This window comes from Equus przewalskii, chromosome 6 (assembly GCF_037783145.1).
Source record: "Equus przewalskii isolate Varuska chromosome 6, EquPr2, whole genome shotgun sequence".
Lineage (NCBI taxonomy): Eukaryota > Metazoa > Chordata > Mammalia > Perissodactyla > Equidae > Equus > Equus przewalskii.
The window spans coordinates 38,688,624-38,706,821 of NC_091836.1; the positions used below are offsets into that span (position 1 = coordinate 38,688,624).

Sequence of the window (18,198 nt, forward strand, 5' to 3'; positions counted from 1 at the left end):
TCAATCCCATTGACCCATATCTCTGAAACCAGAATTTAGGGGCTCAAAAGGGAGAGATGGGGAAAGATTCACTTACAGCCAGAGGAATTGCAGGAACCTGTCTTTGGCAGTGGGGGACTTGAATGTTCTCCCACACCAGGCTGAGCACGTCTGCCTGTTTCCTGCCCACCCAGCCGTTATAGGCCTTGAGTTGCCTCTTATTCTCCTTCCTCGCGTTGCACCTCCTGAGATCAGGAGCCCCTGCCAGTCAGACAGGTCTCAGAAAGAGGTCCTCCGAGGGCCGCCAGCCTCCTTCCACCCCTGCTCCTTGTGTGACCCGCCTCCCTGTTTGTCTTCCAGGCCCCGCTTCCCTTCGGGCATATCCTCTCCTCTCAGTGATCACCCGACAGCCCACGGTCATCTCCCACCTGGTCCCTGCCACCCCGGGAATCGCCCAGGCATTGTCCTGTCAGCCAGTGGCCACCAAGGCTGCCTCTGCTGAGGCCCTGGGCGGCGAGGCTGCGGGCAGCAGCGAGTCGGAGACAGAGCAGCCCACGCCCCGGCAGAAGAAACCCCGCCGGAGTCGCACCATCTTCACTGAGCTGCAGCTCATGGGCCTAGAGAAGAAGTTCCAGAAGCAGAAGTACTTGTCCACCCCAGACAGGTGAGGACACGGGGAGGGAACCGTCCGCAGGTGAGGCCCTTGGGCAGAAGAGATTCCTTTGGCTCTCGCTGTGGGATGTATAGCCACCAGGACAGCGGGAGAGATGCAGGAATCTATCCCTTGGCCCACGTAATCTCAGCCTTGGTGTAACAGAACCCAGCCCTCACCACTTCATCGCATGGCGCTCCAGGAGCCTGCCTGTTGCTGAGCTTAGACTCCTCTCTGATTCTCCCTAAATTAATTTAACTACTCCAGTCTAACAAGCAAGGTAAAGTTCAGCAAATGGCTGCCCAGGCTCTCAGCTGGGAAACGAGTTTGGTTTTTAAAGCCACTTACACTTAGGAGCAGATGCAGTGGGACTAGGTCTGGAGTTGAGCCCCACGATCTTCTCAGTCTTCTCGTCACCCTCCAGCTCCCAGCCGGCTCAGTCTGAAAGGGCTGGGTTGAGCAGGTTGAGGAGCTGTCAGATGTCCTGGGAATTTGATGGGTCTCAAGTCAGAACCATTTGGCTGAGATCAAGGAGGACCTGGATGAGAGTCCCTTCTTTAAACCCTTTTGAGATCCAGATGAGGGCGGCTGTGACCCCTGCTTTACTCACAGGCCTCAATTCAAGACCCTCTTTCTTTAATTTAGTATCTTAACTGCAAAATATGCAAGAGCGTGTGTCTTACCTTCTTCCTTCAGACTCGCTTTGGAGATGGCTGAGGAATGTATGATCTCTTTATTAGGAGGGTCTTGCAGGTACTTTTCCTCTTCTTTTGCTCACTGCCTTGTCTACATCAGGTTTGACCCTGGCCCTATTAAACAAGAAGGGACGGAAACTCAGACACATCTCTTCCACTTTTTATTAGCTGTTTGATAAAAATTTAAGTGAGAGGAGCCTGCAAATCACTGACTAAACGGGAATTTGTTTGCTGATTTGATTAATTAAACACTCATCAGCTGTTGGCTGAGGGTCTCTGCGTGCCGGGCACTGTGGCAGGGATTATGGGTCCGGAAAGTACAGACAAGAGTCCTGCTCTACAGGAGACCATGGGGAATGCGGCGACTGCAATAGCGACAGCGCAGGGAGCTGGGCACTGGGCTGGTGTGTTGCCGAGGGATGTAGGAGCACAAAGATATTGCTGAGTGTGTCAGATGGGGTACGGGGAGGTTTCTCAGAAGAGGAAGTGTTTAAGAAGAGCTTTGATTCCAGCAGGAAGAGGGCATTCCACAGAGGGGATGGCATACAAAAGGCACAGAAGCATCCTCGCGGGGCATATGGAGGGAACTGCAGGTGGTCAGGACACCTCCAGCTTCAGGCATGAATTGGAGTGTGGGGGGCGATGAGGCTGCAGAGGTGGGAAGGGCCTTGTATGCTTGGCTGAAGAATGTGGACTTTGTTGTTTAGGCCACCCATCAGCAGCCATTAAGAGCTGGATGCAACATGGCCAGAATTTACATTTTAGTTTCCTCGCCCTGGTGGCACCATAGAAGATTGATCAAAGAGGGAAGAAATGGAGCAGGAAAACCAGTTAGGAGAGAATCCAGCGGGAGTCATTGAAGACCTGAATTAAGATAGTGACAGTGGGAATAGAGAGGAGAGAATTCATGGGAGAACAGTTTTGAAGATGGAACGGACAGAGTTGACATTGGCATGAGGAAGAGAGAAGAGAGCTGAGAATTCTGTGGTTCTGGATTGGGCCACCAGGTGAATAGGATGCCATTAACTGAAGTTGGAAGGCTGAGGACGCAGTGGGTTTGGGGAGGAAAGAGTGAGTTCTTTTTTGAGCATTTGGGGTGCCTTCGGGTGGATAGTGGAGACAGGTCTGTGAATTGGGGATTAGTAGATGAGATCTCTAGGTATTAAACGGCTATTTTGGTGCCCTCAGCATGTAATGGAGAACCTCATGTACCTGGACAACCAGGTGGAGTGGGCATGATTTATGAATTTTGTGGTGATATATCAAAAAGCTTCAACGTGCATGGGCAAAATTTTAAGCTTATTTTCTAGAAGTCAGAGAATTTTTTAACAGAAATGCTAGTTCCTAATAAACCTCCTGGTGCTTCCTGCTACCTGCCCAGGCACCTCTCAGGTGACCTACACAGGATTGATTCACTTGCCTGGGGAGGAGGACACCATCTGGCTGGCATGAAGCTGCTACCTTAACCCGCCCTCCTCAGATGTTCCTCACCTCTGTACGTGACGAGGGCCATGAGCGCTCCCTCCTCCCACAGCTCTCTCCCTTTTCCTCTTTATTTGTTTCTCCAGTTTCCTAGGTGACCCCATTTAAGCGAATATGCAGGGAAGTGAGAATTTGTAACGGTGGCAGGTAATGAGAGAAAGCTGATGACAGTGAAGCGTGTTTCTGTAGCCAGAGTGAGTCAAGGGTGCATTTTTCCCAAGTGAGCTCACACCATTTGCTAACACGGTGGCAGAGCTGTGAACTGAAACTTCCATTGACTAATGCACCTGATGGCCTCAGGTGAACCAGGCTTGGAAGGCACAGTGGGACCCTGGGGAGGCCCTGTCTCCAGGGAGACCTGGGAGACCAGAAGTCTGTGGGATAGCCCCCTGGGTTCTTGGTTCTTAATGAATGGCTGCTTGGGAAGAAGTACTTCGTTAGTGGGGAGAGCTAAGTGCTATTGGCGCTGGGAATTTATTAGCTTCAGTCTGTGAATCACTTTCAATAAAACTGTCAGCTCCCAGTAGCCCTTTTACTGGACAACCAGATATATGTGAATGCAGATTTAAGACAGGTTCTGAAGTCCCTTGAAGGAAGACTATTTTTATGATTATAGATTTAAATTGTGCACTCTCATCAAAGCAGGGGGCTAGGCAGCTGCACCTGGAACCTTCATTGCCTCTACCCATCGGTCTTCCTGATGGTGAGATGTTGCTCGTTTCTCGTCAGGTAGAGAAAGTTGCAGCTGAGCACTCGCACCTGCGAGTCCCCATGGCTCAGGTTTGTGACTGTGCAGGCTTGCGTGAGATATTGGACCTTAGATCCACAGATTGCGAGCCTCGGAAACCTGGGACCTTCAGTGGTGGTCACTGCTCGAGCTGTATCAAGGGTGCTTGTCCGAAGTTGCTGCTTTAGAAGTCCACACTGCTTCAGTGCCCAGGGTTGGAACCACAGGGAGGCAGCTGATGTTGGCTCAAGGAGATGGTCTTCAGTTAGTGTTCAGGTAGACCTGGGCTTCTTGGCAACATGGGTTTAACACTTACAGTCCTGAGACTGAGGTTGAAGCCTGGTTCCCTTTCTCATTTCATAGGCTCCACTCAGGTTGTTTGCTACTCCTTGTCGTGTAGCATCGTGCATTTTCTCCATGAAAGCCTGAGCAGGAGCTTCCCTTGGACAGATCTAACTTGTTCAAAAATGTGGTAGGTGGAGGTGAGCTCCTATACAGGAGGGAGGCGAACAAGTCAGATGTAAGTGGATTTGAATCCTGGCTCCACCTCTTACTGTAGGATCATCTCCAGGCGTCAACAAAGTTTTTCTGCACAGGGCCAGACAGTAAACCTTTTATGCTTTGTGGGCCGTATGCTCTCGGTCCCAACTACTCAACTCTGAGGTTGTAGCATGAAAGCAACTATGGACGTATGTAAACGAATGAGTGTGTCTTGGTAAAACTTTATTTACCAAAACACATAGTAGACAGGATTTGGCCTTGGTTGTTGAGAGAGCTAATTTCTCTGACCTTCAGATCTCTCATCTGTAAGATGGGAATAATTACACCTCCTTCACAGCATTGTGAAAGGCGTAAAGAAGAGAGCAGCCATCAGGGACCTAGCACATAGCCTGGGAGGCTGTGCTGCTCAGGAAAAGGTTACTGTGTTGTTGGAATTACCTCCAACTGCACACTTGCCAGGAATGGCTTTGACATTCAGGACTTTTCAGAGGCTACAGAGAAATGCAAAACTATAGTTAGCAGTAGAATGGGAAGCAGGAGGGGCCCCAGATTTAATGTTTCTTCTGGAACCCAGCATTATAATAATTTAGGGCAGCGACAGTGAATGAGTCAATCCATCAAAATGTTTTTTTAGTCCTCGTTCTGGATTTAGAACGTGATAGGCACTTTTGTGATTATAAAAGAGGCACAAGACATACTCTGCTCTTACATTTGAGTTAGGGAGGCATAAATAACTCATGTGAAGCAGTGAGACCAGTTGAGAACATGGAGCCAGCCGGGTGATGGCTGACCCGTGGGAGGGTGTGAGGAGACAATCTCTGTGAGCTGGGGGAGCCCAAGAGGCTCACCCGCAGGAAATGGGACTTGAGCTGGATCTGGAGTGATGAGTGAGATTCCAGTAAGGAAAATATGGCTTTGCTTGTCCTTCTCAGCTTGGATTTTGGGTCAGAGTCTTCATTTTGTACAGGATCAGAGTGAGGACTGTCAGGACAGGAAAAGGATTTTGCAGTGCAGGCTCAGAAATCCTTTACAGGTCCAATGTAGACAGTCCTTGGGCGTGCACATCTGTTTCTTAGCTTCCCAGAGTTTCATCCATAGGATTCTTGGAAGGAAAGCAAAGCTCTTGGGGGTAGAATTGGTTTAACGAGGGGGGCCCAAGCTGTAGCAGCAGTGCCTGGAGCTAGTCAGCAGGACCCCTCCCTCCTGCCCTTTCCCTTCCTCCTCATCCTTCCTCTGTATCTCATGCCTTCTAGGTTGGACTTGGCCCAGTCTCTGGGACTCACTCAACTGCAGGTGAAGACTTGGTATCAGAACCGCAGGATGAAATGGAAGAAAATGGTAAGAAAGAGGAGAGTGAGTCTATCCACGTGCCCATCACGACGGCAAAAGAATTCTTACAGGGCTGGGAAGAAGGCAGGAAGGACCGTGTGGTGGTTTGGGCTCCAGAGACTGGAAGGCCTCTTAAGATGCTGGCTGGGAGGGAGGCTGAGCAGAAGGATAAGCCGTTCCTCCTGACCTGGATTTCCTGACCAGAAGGATATTCTTTTTCAGTTTCCTTAGAAATAAAAGAAAAAGAAAGCCCACAAGCTTCTCAGTTGCTAGCTTTAATCCCACCTGCTAGCCTTTTCAAAGCACTTCCTTCCCCCTCCCACGACAGCTAAGAATAGAAGTCAGTCCTCTGTTTATAATGGCATGTAGGGCGCATCTGTTCTTGTAGCTGTGTGTCCGCTAATGCAGTGATTCTCAAACTGCGTGCGCATCAGAGTAATCTGGCTAGCAGGTAAGATGCAGAACTCTGGGCCCCTCCCGGGATTCCAATTCTCTGTCACAGGACGGGGCTGGGAACGTGTGTGTCAGCAAGCACCCCGGTCCCTCTGAGGCACGTAGTATAATGACTGCAGTCTCCCTAACGCTGCTCTAGGGCCTGGCTCATGACCGTTCCATCCTTGGTTTTTAAAGGAACTTATTAGAATAAATATCTCTAAAAAAAAGAACCAGAATAAACATCTCTACATTTTGAGGAACTCAGCTTCGTAATAGTTCACCCCCCTTTTTTATAAAAAGTACTGTTAAATCTAAATTTTCCAAAGTAGTTAAGTGTTTCATTTCCAGTTTTGTAAACCACAAGGGGCAAGAAAGACAAAGAGGAGGGGCGGGATGAGGGTGGGAGGGAGCCCTGCTCTGTTCTTTAGAGACCAGCCTCACCACAGCCTCTGACGTGGGCCCTTCGCACAGCCCCACTGAATCATCCTGATCCTCTCGTCTCTCATTTGGACCAGGTGGGCCAGGCCTGCCTGGATGACATTTTAATTTGCTAACCCATCTGGTCACAAGCCACATTTCTTGGTGTGATTTCAAGGGCTGGAATATGAAGTTTTTCATAATTACCAAATGGAACTAAGTTTTCAGGAAAAAAAAAAGTTGGTAGATAATTTTTAATAGATATTGAGACATTTTCTCAATTTTGTATTTTTGTCCAATAATCTTTTTCTTAGAACTTTAGTTCTTGCTATTGCCTGCTAACAGTGAGAAAGATAAATAAGTGAATTGCCGATGAATATTAGTGGGAAAGTTAGAAAAAAACCCAAGTCAGCATTTATTATATTCCCAGAAAGGAATTTGTGGGCAAATCTCATCATTTCCTCTGGGGTGATCTGACCCTGAGATGGAAGGATTTTTAGGTGGAGGTGGCTTGGCTCCTGAAGTGCCCTCGAAGTGAGGTGGAGATGCCAGTTGCGTATACAAACACACATATGCTGCATGAATCAACCAGGATATAGTTAGTGTCTCTTGTGAGCTATGCCTTGTCCTAGGCACTGTAGGAAGTAATGAAATAAAATAGAACCCTGCCTTCATGGAATTTATGATCTAGCTGGAGAATCAAGGCCCAGGAAGCAGGTAGGGAGCACATTATAACTAAGTCCTGATCATTGATTTATAGATTTGGAACCCCATAAGAGTTCAGGGGAGACGTAATAGGGAAGGTTACAGGGAGTAGTTGAAATTGAAGGGTAGATGGGATTCAATTACACATATACTCACTCCAAAACCTCTAGAATGCTAAGACCCCCATGAAACTTATGCTGGAAACCTTTTGGGGGGTTGATCTCTAAAAGAACCAGATTTGAGAGTTAGAAACGCTGGACCACATTCCCATGCTTGCCCCTCCCTGGCTGATTTTGGGCAAGTCCCTTCATTGCTTTCTGTGCAAGTTCCACCACCCACCTCCTTCCTCGTCAGTCATCATCATCGAGATCAATGTCTCCTGAGTGACAGAGGCATTGTTTAAATTGGTTATCAGCAATCTTCTCGTGAGTCAGATGATTAAGGAATTGACAGCCTGCCATCTCTGTCAGCACCGCCCAATGCCTGGGCGGTGCGTGTGCCTTTGCCTCTGATGTCACTTGTTTTTCACCAGCCACTGTGCTGCTGGCACAATGGTGGACTGCTTATTGATGGTTATCAACATCGTATAAAACAAAATAGAAGTAACTTAGCAGATTTAACCTCAGAGAGCATTCCACAAGCCAACCAAATTCAGGTCCCTTCAGGAAACAAGAGTGCCAGGCTTTCAGCTCACGTTAGCCGTCATTGATTGGGCACTTACCTTCACCGGGCGGTGGAGATGCAAAGACAAGACATGAACCTGTCCATTAAAAATAAAAATTTAAAAAGGCACTCAGTCAAGTGGGGGAGACAGACCTCTAAACTAGTCATTATACAGAGTGATCAGGGCAACAACAGGGCACAGAATCAGTATAGAGAAGGGAGCCATTCTCAGAAAAGGTGCCGTCTAAACTGGTTTCAGTGGATGAGTAGAAATGTGCCAGTGAAGACGGGAAGTATGTCACAGTGGAAGGAAGGGAGAGAAGTACTTGGGGCGCTTGAAGTGCTTCAGAATGTCTGGAGCTAAAATGTGAGCATGCTGTTCAGTTGTGGATCTGAATTCTGCCTCCCCCAGCACAGCAAGACATTCCTGGGATCCTGATTGCTTCACTGTATTTCCCTGGTACTACTCTTTGAAGGCTATCTCCTCAGGTACTGAGGACGAAGAAAAAAAGATAATTGGGTAATAAAGATGTCTCAAGGCTAGTAACCTAATTGGAACTGGAAAAAGATTAGCACTTGATTCACAGAGTTATTCACACGGCTGCCAAGGAAAGCGCTGCCAAAACCAAGATAGCATCTCTGACTAGTTTTTGCCTGTCAGCATTTGTAACCTATAGCGGGTTGGGTAAATTTAATGTTGCACATTAGTTGAGACACTCACCCTCCATTCCATTTCTATTTGGCTTTCGTTCCAGTAGGACCCACAGTATTGTCCAGCGGGCTGAAAGTGCCTCATTATCCAGAGGTCTTTTTCAGCTCTCTAAATACAGGTCTGTTCTGGGAGAGGGTCCACATGGAGACCACCTTCTCTCCAGGTCACAGAATTGGGTGGGTCACACACCACACGCCATCGTCTTTCACACTGAAAGTCTCCAGATAATCAGCAATTCTGTGAAATTGCTACTAGTCTGTGTAACCTTGGGCAGGTTACTTAACCTCAGTGTGCCTGTTTCCACATCATACATGCCTGATACATCCCTCACAGGGTTGTGGTATTAACTGGGCTTATCCCTGTAAAGCTTAGAACAGTGCCTGCCGCATGGTATAGGGCCAAGCAATGCTAGCTGCTGTTCTTCTTCTTCTTATTATTTTAATTACTTACCTATCCCCAAAATTCATGTCTCTAGAGAATCCAGGCTTTCGGAGGCCAGGAGAGAGAAGCTGAAAATGAATTCTTCAGGTTTTTGGGACTCTGGTTAAGAGCAGTCCTGGCTGTTTGTCCCTCCTTGCTCCCCATTGGCCAGCCTTCCCCCGACAGTGCCTTAGCATTTGGGCTTGTGGTCTAGAAGGACATCCCATCTTCGGGTGGAGAAAGTCTGCCAAACAGTGTGCTGGGAAGAGATTCATGCCGGCGAATCCAAACTTGCTTCTCAGCTTCATGGAAGCGGCCGTCAGTGGCATGGCACTCATTGTTCCACAGAGCGGCAGATAAAGATAGAGAAAAAGGGTAAAAAACACTCCAGTTAATGAGTCTATGACGTAGGGTTTGCTGGGAGACTGGGTAATTGCAGATAAATATTGGAATCAGAAATAAAGCAGCACATTTTACGAACCCCTCGCACACGATGCACAATGGCATGCTGGGAAGTGTTAGATTTGAAAGGTCAGGGATTTTGTGTTAAAGCCCAGCTCTGCCCTTGGCTTGCTCATGACCAGGACGGACCACTTCTGACTGCTCATTTTCCTCTCTGAAAAAATGGGGGAGGCAGAATGTTCCTCTGTGCGCTGACGGGCCGGGCTCTCCAGTCTAACTGCCTGTCCTCCTGAGCAGCTCGGGAAGGAAGCAGAGGCCTCGTCCTGACGTCCTCAGCAGTAGGACACTGGAGTATCTAGTTTGAGAGTTTGGAAGAGGGCTGCCAGCAGGCATGGCTAATAAAAGTCGACGGTGTGCTGGCTGTTTTTCCAAGAGGCATGTGACCTTGCATGCAATGGGTTGTCTGGCCTCCCAGGACCAAGGGGACTAAGTTGGCCCTAGGAATAATTGAGGAGGAGGGGTCCCGGGAGAAGGGCCACAGGGTGCATGCAAATGGGCAGCTCCTGGTGTGGGGTAGCTGTGAGATAATTGCATGTCTCAGGTGTGCTGGAAGGCAGGGGCCAGGGGTCGAGTGCAGAACGCAGCCAAGAGTGTAGTTATCTCCTAATTATTGCTTGGCTGGAATGTTTTATTCCATTTAGAAAATGGTCTGATTGTTTTGAGTTTTTTTCCTGCTGTAGGAAAACAGCCAGGTGGGGTCTATCCAAGCTGTGTGGGTGGTGTTCTCTAATTGCTGGGCTGGACTTTCTTTTGCCAATTAGGCGGCTTCCTTATACCTGCCCTTTTCTAACTTGATTACTACATGGGGCAACTCAGTTTGTATAACCTCTTTCATACCGAGTGGAGCTGCTTTCAACATATAAATTCCATCTTGGCACATTTGGGTGCTTTCAACAGCCTGAGTGAAATCAAAATTTCAAAATTTGACTGAAATCAAAATCAGATATACTGATTTATGTGAAAAGGAATACAGGGACGTCTTCTCCCCAGAGCTAGATTCTGTCAGCATCCATACCTTGTTTGAGGTCCCCTTCATGTCTGTTGTCAGCTTTTGAATTGAAACCACAGTGGCTGAGCAGATTCCCAGCTAAAAGGAGGTGTTTATTGAAAACTTAGGGTTTCCTCACACCATACACAAAAATTAATATGAATCATAGACCTTAATGTAAAAGCTAAAAGTATAAAACTCATAGAAGAAAATGTAAGAGTAATATTCATGATCTCGGATTAGGCAAAAACATTAGATATGACACCAAAAGCACAAGCAACAAAAGGAAAAATAAATTAGACTTCCTCAAAATTAAAAACTTTTGTGCTGTGAAGGACACCATCAAGAAAGTGAAAAGAAGGGCCTGGCTCCATAGCCTAGTGGTGAAGTTCAGTGTGCCCTGCTTTGGTGGCCTAGGTTCAGTTCCTGGGTGCAGACCTACACCACTCATTGGCAGCCATGCTGTGGCAGTGACCCACATACAAAATAGAAGAAGATTGGTACAGACATTAGCTCAGGGCAAATCTTCCTCAGCAAAAACTGAAAGAAAGAATGAAAGAAAGTGAACAGAGAACACACAGAATGGAGAACATATTTGCAAATCTTATATTTGATAAGGGACTTGTATCCAGAATTTATAAAGAACTCTTACAACTCAATAATAAAAAGACAACCACATTTAAAAATGTACAAAGGATTTGAATAGACATATCCCCAAGAAGATATACAACTGGTTACTAAGCGCATGAAAAGATGCTCAACTTCATTAGTCATCAGGAAGGACAAATCAAAGACACATTGGGATACCACTTCACACCCACTAGGATGGCTGTAATCAAAAAGATATAATAAGAAGTGTTGGTGAGGATGTGAAGAACTGGAACCTTCATATACTGCTGATTGCAATGTAACGTGGTGCAGCTGCTTTGAAAAACAGTCTGAGGGGCCAGCCCCATGGCATATGGGTTAGGTCTGGTGCCCTCTGCTTCAACAGCCGAGGTTTGCAGGTTCAGATCCCGGGAGTAGACCTACACCACTCGTCAGCCATGCTGAGGGAATGACCCACGTATACAGTGGAGGAAGATTGGCACAGATGTTAGCTTAGAGCTGATCCTCCTCAAGCAAAAAAACCCAAACAAACAGTCTGGAAGTTCCTCAAAATGTTGAACATGGAGTTACCATATGACCCAGCAATTCCACTTCTGGGCATATACCCTAAAGAAGTGAAGCGGGGACTTGAACAAATATTTGCATACCCATGTTCATAGCAGCATTATTCACAATAGCCAAAAGGTACAAGCAACCTAAGTCTCCATCAGGTGATGAATGGATAAAAAGAATGTGGCGTATCCATATGATGGATATTTTGGCCATAAAAAGGAATGAAGTAGTGATACATGCTACAATATGGATGAAGCTTGAAAACACTGCTAAGTGAAAGAAGCCAGTCACAAAAGACGACATATTGTATGATTCCATTCATGTGACATGTCCAGAATAGGCAAATCTGTAGAGACAGAAAGCAGATTAATGGCTGCCTAGAGTTGGGGGGCAGGAGAGAAATGGGGAGTAGCTGCTAATGGATATGAGGGTTCTTTTTGGGGGTGATGAAAATCTTCTAAAATTGCATTCCAACATACCACAGCTAGAAGAACCCACAACTGAAAATATACAGCTATGTACCAGGGGATTTTGGGGAGAAAAAGGAAAAAATAAAATCTTTAAAAAAAAAATTGCATCCTGGTACAGTTACGCAATTCTCTGACTATAACTAAAAATCACTAAATTGTGCACTATAAATGGATGAAATGTATGGTATGTGAATTCTATCTTGATAAAGTTGTTTAAATAAAGAACTTATGGTTTATTGAATTATTTCATTCATTCTTACAGTTTAGCTCCTGGAGGTTCTCTGTTGCTCTTAAAGGAAAGAGATGGAGTCAATAAATGTTTAGCAACTGCATATAAAGTTAGTTGGAAGTTAAATGACTGGAGCAAAAAAGCAAGGGATAGATGCAGGATTTACCTTCAAGGAGCTTGTGTTCAAATGGGGAAAATAATATTAAGCTAGGTATGTAAGCAGCAAAAATATATCCCACTCTTAATTATCTGTGCTAATCTGAGTCGTCCTGAAGCCCTTCTCACCAGCTGCCCAGAAAACCAACAAGTACACCAAGCCAGGGTTCAGAGCCAATGGAGGAGTGTCTGTTATATTGCAAAGCAACGTGTAAATATTTTAAAAATTATCCCTGCCTACCTCATGGGATTCTTGTCTAAGTCACAAAGTGGGACAATAAATGTGCAATGCCCTTGAAATCAGCAAAGGCCACTTGGGGTCCTATTATTTTGCTTGCTGTATATCTTTCTTCAATTCTGTGGAAAGGCATGTTGAGAAAGGTTACGTCGCTTGCTCACGGTTGGTGAATGCCTGGTCTGTGCAGGGACTGAGTGGGAGGGACAGGCATGTAAACGTGCAGTGACGACCTTCCATGAAAAGTGCTCTGATGGAGAGAGGATAGTGTGCTCACAGGGCACGTGTGGAGGGCAATTAACTTAGACTTGGGTGACCAGGGGAGGCTCCCGGGAGAAGCATTGTCCAAGCTGACGTAAACAGGTGAGAGGGCTGGGAGGCTTGTTCTGGGTAGAAGAAATCTGCCATTCAGGAACAGTTCTGGCCCTTTCATATAAATTTTCATATAAATTAGCTGTTGGTGAGCTAAGGTATTATTATCCCCATTTTACAGATTAGGAAACTGAGGCTCAGAGTCTTTATAGGACTCTCCCAAAGACAAAGCTGATAGGTAGCAGAGTTAGGGTTTAATCTAGTTACTCTGCTTTCCGAGCTGCAACACTTTCTCCTATGCTCTACGGCTTCTTCGAACAATACAAGACTATATGTTTTGTAGCATCTTTTTTTCTGATTACAGAAATACTCATACATGATCACTGTTGAAAAATTAGAAAATACAGAAAAAACATAAGGAAAAATGCTTAGAACTTATCCGAGATCCTGATACTGCAAACAGGGCTGTGTTTAGTCGTCTAGACTCCAGATGGAATTAAGCTGGTTTATAACCTGTTTTTCACAAAAACACATTAATAATAGTTCCTATGTCATTAAACATTCTCCTCTATAGTAATTGCAATGGTTATCAAGTATTTTCTCTTTGGCATATGTGATAATTATCTACCCAATCATATGGCAGATACTTTAGGGTGTTTTTCCCCAGTGTTTGCTGTTTTAACCAGTTTTGTGACGAACACATTTGCAGATCAGCCATGGTCTCAGTCTATGATGACTTCCTTAGGCTAAATTATGTACAATTTCTGTGTCGAAGAGTATGTACATTTTAAGACTTTTTGATTTGAATTCTCAGATTGTCTTTTGAAAAGGTTTTGCCAATTATGTTTTCTCACTAGAGTCTGAGTGCTTATTTTCCAGCTTGCTACAAATACTGTCTTTTTCTTTTAACTTGTCAACTGGATATCGCATTCATATTTGAATTTTCATTTCTTTCCTTATTGTTGAAGTTGGATTTTCTATGTGTTTATGATCATTTTATTTATTGACAGTGTGTGTGATATGGACTAAAAGTGCTTTGAGCCTTCAAAGAATGAGAGCGTCTTGGTCGACTGAAGCTGACTGGTCGGGAATACTTTTCGCCAAAACCCGTGACTTCGCTGTTGGGAAAGAATGGCTTATATGCTGTGTGAGCAGCAAAGTGGAGGGAGGGAGTTATTTCCTAGATTTAATGACCGTTTTTTTCCCCACATAGGTTCTTAAAGGTGGACAGGAAGCGCCCACAAAACCCAAAGGTCGTCCCAAGAAGAACTCCATCCCCACATCGGAAGAGATTGAAGCTGAAGAGAAGATGAACAGCCAGGCCCAGAGGCAGGAGCACCTGGAGCCCTTCCAGGGAGAGGAGCTCTGTGACACACAGGAACCAAAAGCATGCCACGTCCCCTTAGAGGCAGCAGAGCCCCCAGGCCAGCCCCAGGAGTTGCCAGTAGCCTCTACGGAACCCCCGCCATCAAGCTAAAATACAACTCTTTTGGGGGAAGGGGGAGACTGGGAAGGAGGGAAAGAGAGAAGGCAGGGAGAATAGGGAGAGAGAAGCTTCCCAAAGCCTGCTCAACTGGGAGAGAAGAGATCCGCCGCTCCCCTGCCTCCCACAGGTCTCACTGGCCTTTTCCTCACAAGCATTTGAGGAAGACTTGCCTGCCTTAGGCCTTTCTCTTCCTGAAAGGCTGCTTTAGCCACGGGATGCCCTCGAGGAAGGGAGACAGTGCCTTGGAATTGCCTGCCCCAGCTGGGGTGATGGCTGCGGGGCTGGGTACAAGAAGCCCGTCCATGTCACAAGGCCCACCGTGGCGCGGTGGAGGATCACTCTGGCTCTCTCCCTGCCAGCCTCTGGGCCACCAGTCCTCAAAGCAGAGAGAGGCAGAGCAGCTTGGGCAGCACGCCCAGGTTCCTTGCTGACTCAGCACTTATTTCTATAGTTTTAAAAGAGAATTTAATGTTTTTGGTTGTTGTTTTGTTGGGGGGGGGGTGAGGGTGGGCAAAAAGGAGTTGGGAGAAGGGAGTTCTGAGTGATTAGAATTGTTTCTGAATAAGGTTGGTTTGTTTGAAGACGTGTGCCTTTGTCCCCATTATAAGATGGTCAGGTGACCCAAGAACTGATAAGCCTCGTTTTTCTTGCTTCATTAAGTTGCCATCCCTGAAGCTGCCATGCAGATATGTTAAGATAACTTTTATTTTTTAATTAAAAATAAATCTTTCAAAAGGATTTGGTGTATTAATTCATCTGGGGAGGGTATTAAGCTCTTCCTGAATATGTCCTATGGAGAGAGAGCCGGGCTCCCTGCACTTTAATTTCCCCAGCTAGAAAATTGTCAACGAAAATAATCCATAACTAATCTATAAATGAAAATTTGAGTGAGTTTATTCTGAGCTAAAATGTGAGGACCATGGCCCGGGGCCTTTCTTCCCGAAGGAAGGAAGGGCACCAAAGAAGTAGGGTATACAGAGTGGTTATATACGCCCAAAGAGGGTGTTTCACATATGATTGAAATGTCCTTTTCACAATATCACAAGACTGCTCTGTCGGCACAGTGATTGATGGAAACAGCAGGTAGGTCTGCTCTCATGGTGAACACAGCAGGGTGGCAGGTCTGCTCTCTTGAGCTGGGTGGTCACAGGTGAGCTGGGTGGTCACAGGTGAGCACAGCAGTCAGTTCTTAGTCTAAGGAAAGATGCTTATCCTTAAGGAAATGCCAATGTGGGGGAAAGTTGCACCTTTATCTTAAGGGCCTTTGTTCTGACCATAGGAAATGTTTAAAGCAGATATGCAATGCGTGCTCAATGGCCAGGGTCAGGCCCTTTTGGGAAAAACAAAATCAGGCCGAATTAGGTTTACACCAAATGGCTTCCTCATATACTCCAATATATCCTATTGCTGGCCATTTCTATTTGTTAAAATGAAAGATGGGGCCAAGCCGTTGGTGTCCAAATGCGGAGAGCCAAAGGAAGCAGCACTGAGAAGGTTTAGGGTGAGGGAGGAGCGGCGTAGCTGGGTTCTGCCCATCACCACTCCCGCCGCCTTCTCCCCCCACAGCTCCACTGTCAGCCTTTGTACACTGTGGGCTTCCAGCTTTAAAAATCTTTTCACTTTTTTGAAGAGAGAATGAATTTATATGTTTGAAAACTCAAACTATATAGAAAGAAGTCTTGCCCCCACCCCTGGGACCCCCTCCAAACTCCCATCCCTATAGGTAACCATTGTTACTGGTTTTGTTTGTTTTTTATTAAGTAGCCATTTGGATGATGGGCTCTGTAACTTTTAATAAAAGAAAATTTGAGAACTACTTGGCTAAATGTGCTCTGTGATTTTAAATTTAAAATGCTGTCCCACTTTTAATAAGACCAGGAAAGAGGTGGGCACCCGAGTTCCTAAAGTGAGAACTGGGCCCCGGTTTCTTGTCTGATGGTCTTGCGGACTGGCCCCGAGGCCTCCTCCTACGGCTAGTCTTCGTCACATTTCCCTCGCACGTTTGCTTGAGGCGTCCTCCAGGGCAGAGGCCCCTCTGGTGCATGTGGACTGTCAATGATCAAGTCCAGTCACTCTGCCCAGTTGTGGGCTAGTGTGATATAAACTGACTCTTACAATGGCCTCAGCTAGGAAGTAGAACCTGTTACTAGGTCTGTAAAAACAAATCATACAATTCTTTTCAAAGTTAAACAGGAATGGCCTGCGTGGTTTTAATAATGCGGCTGCCTGTTTCCCCTTCGTTAACACAGACAGTCAAAGTGACTGCAGCTTTGACTTTGCCAAGGCAGTGTCTTTGTTCCTTTTGCCTTTGAGATCCGCACTGAGAATGCAGTCTTTTTGTTAACCTTGTGAACAAAGGAGGCAAGGACTCGCCTCCAAGAACCAGTTTGTGCAGACCACACCCAGCCGTCTGTGGAGATTTCCTGAGCGCATGTAGAAAGCTGTCTCCTTCACCTGTAGCCCGCCCCACGTACAGTTTTATGACCTGCCTGCCAGGTGGCGTCACAATGAGCCAAAGAGTGTACGAAGTGGCCAAAGTAAGCAGGTGTTTCTGTGCCAATTTAGTTTCACTCCTGAGGAACCCTTCTGTCCTGTTCATCTGCCCTAGAAAGGCCTTTCATTCGGATGCTGCTTTCCTGTGATGGATTTCCATCTCTTGCCCTGGGCTCTCAAGAATATTGTCTTTTTCTGAGGTGTCTGATGGTGACTATCATCTCGAAGATACATGTGCCCGCATGCGTGCGCACATACACATGCACATGCACGTGTGGATTTCCTGAGCCCGGGTTCCAGGCCGTCTCTGACTCCCAGCCCTGACCAGCCCTGAGGTTTTGGTCTGTCATCTTTGGCATTGTTTCTAGGAGTTGAAGGTATTTCAGTGGAGGATTTAAGACCTTGAATAATCTTTTCCCTGGTTTTGAAAGCCCCAAGCCCAAGGTCACCTCCGCTTACATGCCCTGGGCCTGTCCTCCGGCCTCAGCTCTGTGTAGCTTTGCCCTGAGACTTACAGAAGGGTCAGGGCTGGGCCTTTTGCATGCAGTGGGTGTTAATCAGAGCCAAGACCTGCTCTCCCTCCACCTCCATCTTTTCCTTTCCCTCTAGTTCTGGAGACTCAGGACAGGCATCCAGAAACCGCCTCTGCACGTTTTCTGTGGATTGTGGTGACTAGGAGGTCGCTCTGTTCCCCAGTGATCCGACGCCCAGGGTTTCTCTCCATGGCGCGCTGTTTCCTCACTCACTTAGCCTCTTTCTTGGAGGCCTTGGGACTGTCCTTCACCTGTGGCCATCCACCTTTGTGGGCCTTGCTAAACAAAAGCATTCTCTGACATTCAGGATGGTGACCCTTGAGCAGTCAGGGTCTTATTTTAGGATCTGCTCACCTGCTGCTGCTTGAAGTTTTCCAGAAGAAGGGAGAGGGCCGAGGCCGACTGACCACATAATGAAGCTGACCACACGGAGGCTCTGGCACTCCTCTCTTTTGCAACATCTCTCCTCTGTGAGGATTGGAGCACTTTTAGCTGATGCCGCCCCCTCAGGCTATGAAATGAGCTGTTTCTTCCAGTTTTACAGGAAGCCCATTAATCAGAGAGAGGTTAAGTGTCTTTCCCTGGATCACGAAGCTGGTCAGGAGCCACACTGAGAGCCAGGCCCAGGGGCTGGGTGCCCTGCGGAGGGCCTTTCTCATTAGCTTGCCTTCTCTCCTGCCCTGGAAACAAGTCTGCGTCTTTCAGGGGGGTGGTCACTGGTGGTGGAAAATCTTTCAGCAGCAATCTGCTCCCTGCACGTCAGCTCTGTCCTCCTGCAGGGATGTCGGGGGGGGGGCGAGGGCTTCCCTGCGGACACAAAGTGAGGCCGCCAGGAGCAGCTGTGTCTGCTCCTACCACTTGCGTCCTTTGTGTTAGAAGGTGAAGGATCTCTGGAGCAGGCCCTGGACTGCTCACTCAGGAAATGTCCAGGTGTGCCTGCCTAACAATGGGCTCGT

At 46.9% G+C, this 18,198-nt stretch overlaps 1 protein-coding gene across 1 annotated transcript in view; it reads left to right on the forward strand.

Moving 5' to 3' along the window:
• Nucleotides 1-16,032, forward strand: part of BARX2 (BARX homeobox 2) — a 69,175-nt gene extending 53,143 nt beyond the window's left edge. Inside the window, exons 2-4 of the mRNA XM_008518692.2 lie at nucleotides 340-643; nucleotides 5,290-5,374; nucleotides 13,944-16,032. Coding sequence (XP_008516914.1) covers nucleotides 340-643; nucleotides 5,290-5,374; nucleotides 13,944-14,207 — 653 coding nt within the window. The 3' untranslated portion in view covers nucleotides 14,208-16,032. The remainder of the gene's footprint in view (nucleotides 1-339; nucleotides 644-5,289; nucleotides 5,375-13,943) is intronic.
• Nucleotides 16,033-18,198: the final 2,166 nt, after the last annotated feature.